General features: G+C 46.7%; 1 protein-coding gene across 1 annotated transcript; it reads right to left on the bottom strand.

Moving 5' to 3' along the window:
- Positions 1 to 3974: 3974 nt before the first annotated feature.
- LOC149227290 (uncharacterized) lies at positions 3975 to 4912 on the bottom strand. The gene is made up of 2 exons (XM_089380454.1): positions 4190 to 4912; positions 3975 to 4088 (listed from the first exon to the last, which is right to left on the bottom strand). The coding sequence occupies exons 1-2, from the start codon at positions 4910 to 4912 to the stop codon at positions 3975 to 3977; spliced, it is 837 nt and encodes a 278-aa protein (XP_089236580.1).
- Positions 4913 to 5343: the final 431 nt, after the last annotated feature.

Here is a 5343-nt window from a genome sequence, read left to right as displayed (position 1 = left end):
GAATATGGCCGAGCCAAACGCTGGGAGAAGGTGCGATCCAGCATTGGAACTGCCAGCCTCCATGAATTGACTGGCCTGTATAGGAGTGGCCCCTACCCTTCTATAGCAATAACAACAGCAACAGTGATGGTGGGCATCTGCAGCAGGGTGACGTGAAGAACCACCTCGCCCCGAACCTCTTCTACTTGGCATCCTCTCCCTGGGTCGTGCCATGGTTGCAGGGACGCCAACGGTTTGTAACCGGGCAACGCTTGAGGGCTTGTCTGGTTTGAGTCGCCCGCCAACTGAATTTCGTCCCCAAACTATTCCATGACAGAGCTCAGCCGCACAAAAGCAGCAATCCCCCGAATAAACAAGCAAGAAGTTTTCTTTGGCAATTTGAATGCCGTCACTACCAGCAAGAACAGAATCCTTAAAGAGACACTTACCCTCAGAGATCTGAACTGCGTGTTCTGCACTCTGAGTCTGAAACCGCAACATTCCTTCATACTTAAAACTACAGACATTCCCTCGATTCTTGCCCGCTTTAATTGCTCTCTGCAGACTCGCCATAGTACCTTGCTTCCTCATTAAGAGCTCTGCTCTGCGCCTCCCGTCTTAACTCCTCGGCGGCGAGGGGCATTAAACTCCCATTGCGTTCACGAGGTGGCACATGTCTGGCATGTGGCTCCTCACTGCCTGGCATGTTGACACCCGCATCCGGGGAGGCAGCATCTCCTTGGATCAAGCTTTCACATTCCTGGAACTGGTGCATGTTAGGAATGATGTTCGTGTTTCCGAATAGGAGGATGTGTTCAGTCTCTACCCCAATGTTGGCCAGGAGGTCAGCTATCTTGTTGCCCTCTCTTTTAGTGTGATTGAAGGAGATGGCTCTATTATTGCGCAGCTTTTGTTCAATGTCATTTAGCCTCGCTTCTAGCCTCCAACTGGGTGCTACTTTCCTAGCTTGTGAGCCGTTCTGTATGCGAGTGGCCATGTTAATAAGAATCTGAGAGTCGCCTTCTACAATCAAGGGTTGAAGATTGAGATTCCAGGCTTGCAGGAGACCTTGCCAAAGCCCTTCTAGCTCTGCTGAGTTGTTGGTATCCCACCCCATGTTTCCAAAGTATATCTGCATAGGAGTGCCTTCATGGTTCCTCAATATGCCACCGAAACCAGCTGCTCCAGGATTACCTTTGGAAGCCCCATCAAAATTAAGTTTATATGAGTTTTTAGGAGGGGCTTTCCAATGGCAGTTGTCCTTGTAGTTGCTATTAGATGGGCTATTCTTGAGCGTTTCTTGAGGTAGATGCAGATGCCAGTTGTCCAGTATGCTTTTTTCATTGTCTGTGGATGGGAGATCTTCCTTTGTCCACGGTTGAAGCGACATCGTTTCTTGGAGATTCCTATGTATCCTGTTCCAGGTTTCTTCAATAGAGGAGCGTTTGTTTTTAAATATACGTTTGTTTCTTTCCTTCCAAACGTTCCATAAGACGATCCCCGGGATGATGCTCCATAGATGGTTGAGGATCTCGCTTTTGTAGGGATGCTTTGGCCATTGTCTTATGGAGTTGATGATGTCATTTTCCCCTCTGCATCTTTTTTGGCATCTGAAGCCTACCTTTTCCCATAGTTGATTGGCAAGAGGACAAGTATCCAGGAGGTGTTGAAGAGTTTCTTCACTTTGAAAGCAGTTGTAGCAAACAGAGGGACCATGAAAGTTTCGTTTTCTAAGTTTATCCCATGTGAGAATTTTTTTATGTCCTACTAGCCAGAGAAAGAAGGATATTTTGGGCCAGGATCCGAGCCCCCATATTTTGCTCCATAACGGGTCTAGAGGAGTGGGGGAGTTGCATATCACCTTGTAGGCTTCTGAGGTAGTGTAGGTCCCTTTGGGTTGGTATCCCCATCTGAGGATATCCCCACCGTCATCCTGCCTTATGCTTCTTTTCCTTAACTCTGTCCCCAACTCTTCTGCCTTCCGTGCATCTGTATTGTTGAGAATTTGGTTACTCTGTTTCCATTTTCTAAATCCATGCTCCATCTCCTGCGTCCAAAATTGTTGTACTTTTTCCTGCTGCTGCTCCTGCCTGTCTGGTATCAGAGAAGGGTGAAGAACATTTGTGAGCTTGGGCATTTGGTTCCAGGCATCTGTCCAGAATCTTGCCGTGCGTCCATTCCTTATTTCCCAGAAGCTGTGCTGTTGAATTAGCTGATAGTGCTGTTTGGCCGCATTCCAGATTGGCGACCCCTTTTCGATAGGAATGAATCTGATGAGTTCTTCTTGTGGTCTGTTACCAGCATATTTGGCTGTCCAGATTTTAACCGAGGGCTTATCTGGGTTAGTGATCCATTGCCACCAGATCTTGGCATTCATAATGGAGTTTCTATACTCTGGGTCCCTCAGCCCAATGCCTCCCTTGTCTTTGGGCATGCATACCGTGGTCCATTTAACCAAAGCCCATTTGCGATTAGTAGCCGAGCTGCCCCATAGAAAATTACGCTGAAGGTTCCTAATTCTTTTTAGTACCCACTTTGGCGCAGCAAGGATAGAGAAAAGGTACAGAGGCATTGCCTGAAGGACAGACTTGATGAGTACCACACGACTGGCTAAGTTTAGAGATCTATAAGTCCAGAGGTTGAGGCGGGAATCAAGTTTCTCAAGGAGGGAGCGCCACGCGGGCTGCTTTATGGCTGATGCAGTGAGGGGAGCGCCAAGGTATTTGGAGGGGAGGGTTGCAGAGGGGAAGCCCAAAATGCGAGTAACAACAGTTTTGACCGAAGGAGGAGTGTGAAAGAAGAAAACCTGCGATTTAGAGAAATTGACATGGGTGCCAGAGGCTTCAGAGAAATCATGGAGGAGGGATTTTAGTCGGGAGGCTTCTTGTACAGAGGGATATCCAAATAGCATGGTGTCATCAACGAACTGCTGATGAGAGGTGGCAGAAGAGTTGTGAACCGAGATGCCTTTGAGCTGATGAGAATGGAGGGCCTGTTTAATGTGTCGACCAAGTCCTTCAGCCATGAGAACAAAGAGAAAGGGGGATAAGGGGTCCCCTTGCCTGATACCCCTAGAGGGTTTGAAGGGGCGGGAGGGAATGCCATTCACAAGGATGGAAAAGTGAGTAGATGTGATTAGGCTCATAATCCATCGGACCCAAATGGAGCAAAAACCAAAAGCTTTTAACATATGAGATATGTAATTCCAGCTAAGTTTATCAAATGCTTTGGAGAGATCCAATTTGAGAAGCATACCTGCTTGCTTTGAGTGCTTGAGGGAATGAATGATTTCGTGTGTGAGTAGAATACCATCCATTATTTGTCGACCTTCCACGTACCCTGACTGTTCCGGAGAGATGAGCAGAGGTAGGAGGGGTTTAAGCCGATTTGCAATAACTTTAGATATAACTTTGTAAATGATGTTGCATAAGGCAATTGGCCTGAATTTATCAGGGGTGATGGAATCCTCCTCTTTGGGGATGAGAGTGATGAAAGTGGAGTTGAGGGAGGGAAGAAGCCAGCGCAGGGCCCTGGATTCTTCAACTATCTGCCAGACTTCCAGCTTTATCATATCCCAAAAAGTATGAAAGAATGTGGTGGTGAATCCATCTGGGCCAGGGGCCTTACCTTCTTTAAGCTGAGACATTGCCTCATCCACTTCCTGGGGGAGAATAGGGCGCATGAGAAGCTCATTGTGTTCCTCCGTGATGAGCTTTGGCACATTGCTGATTATTTTGCCTATAGCCTGTTGCCGATCTTCTATTTGCTCTTGATGGACATGTTGGAAGTGATTGAGGAGTACCTCTTCGATTTCCTCATGTTTCTCTACTTTTGCCCCTTCTTGATTTTGGATGAAGGGTATGTTGTTGTGCATCCTTCTTTGCACTGTGGTTCTGTGGAAGAATTTGGTGTTGCGCTCCCCCTCCTTCAGCCATCTGACTCTTGACTTTTGCCTCCAGTAGATTTCTTCCTGCTTTCTCCTATCCTCAAGCTGGCTATGGATGAGCCGTTCCTGTTCCAGGGTTGCTTCCGTATGCCCTTCCGTGATAATCTTTTGATGGAGATCCACCAGATCCTGATTTAACTCTTCCTGCGCCTTGAAGATATTTCTGAAGGTTTCCTTATTCCATCTTTTTAGGTGATTTTTGAGAAATCTTAACTTCTGCTGGAACTGAAACATTTTTGCTCCTTCTGGAGGGACGAAAGATGCCCAGGTGGTCTTGACAAAGTCCGTGAATGTGGGGTGCGTAAGCCAGAATCCTTCAAAGCGGAAGGGTCTTTTTGTTAGGTCACCTGGTCTTTGCCATTGTAGAGCGATCGGCCAGTGATCCGACCCTGTATGAGCAAGAATAGCTGCTGAGATATCTCCTCCTAAATGGACCGCATTGTCTGAGATGAGGAAGCGATCCAATTTGGAGGCGATTTGATGTTTGCCAGCCCTTCGGTTGCTCCAAGTGAAGGTACCGTTACAGAACGGCATATCTATGAGAGACGCTGATTGGATGAATTCCTTGAAGCGATTGGCTTCTGGTTCCATTCTGATTCTCCCTCCTATCTTCTCCTCGGTTTTAGTGATCATGTTGAAGTCACCTGCAACAATCCAAAGTGGGTGCCTTCTATTATTGCTCAGAGCTTCTATCGTGTCAAGGAGCGCTACTTTACTTCCTGTGTCTTGTGGGAAATATACATTTGATAAGTTGCCATGAATGTTGGTACCCAGAATGTGAAAGGTCGCCTGTATGAGATGATGAGAGGCGTGAAAATCTGTGAGGGTTACCGCTTGGGTATTCCATGCTATAGCAAGCCCTCCTGAAGCTCCGGAGGCATCTACTGCAACCGAACGACAGCCTGGCCAGGCTTTTGAGAGAATGCTGCCTAGCGTAGAACTATTACACTTAGTTTCCTGGAGGAAGCACATTTGCGGCTTTTCCATTTTAATCATGTTTTTTAACATCCTGAGCTTTCCGGGGCTGTTTAGCCCTCTTAAATTCCATGATACTAGCTTCATGATTCAACCATTGACAGAGGGCTTGTAGTACTTCGTCAACTTTGCATACCTGCCTGAATCTACCAGGATTTTCCCGATCTCAATCGTTCTTTGGAGGTCTGTTTTTCTTCCTCTCTTTTTTGTATCCTTTGGGCGTAGATTACCATCCCATTGGCTTCCTGGTTGTATCCCTAGTTGGTGCTGATGATAGGCTCGCGAGATGATCACTTCGAGCTTATTAAGTTGATGTTCTGGAATTGTATCGTATGCTTTCTTTTTGCAGGCTAGTTCTAATTCCAGAATATCTAGGCCATTCAGATCGATGCTTTCTGGCTCTTCTTCCATTTGTTGCACTTGATTGCTGTCTTCAATGTTGA

This window comes from Pinus tabuliformis, chromosome J (assembly GCF_031772625.1).
Source record: "Pinus tabuliformis cultivar Carrire ecotype Pingquan chromosome J, CPIR1, whole genome shotgun sequence".
NCBI lineage: Eukaryota > Viridiplantae > Streptophyta > Pinopsida > Pinales > Pinaceae > Pinus > Pinus tabuliformis.
Note: the sequence above shows the minus strand (reverse complement) of the source record. Positions and strands in the feature narration are given on the sequence as shown.

Bases quoted from the DNA above. Each gene is read 5' to 3' on its own strand.
- LOC149227290 (XM_089380454.1), bottom strand. From the start codon at position 4,912: ATGGAAAAGCCGCAAATGTGCTTCCTCCAGGAAACTAAGTGTAATAGT. The intron at 4,089-4,189 runs GCATCTTTCGTC...GGAAACCTTCAG, and splicing joins ACTTTGTCAAGACCACCTGG to AAATATCTTCAAGGCGCAGG.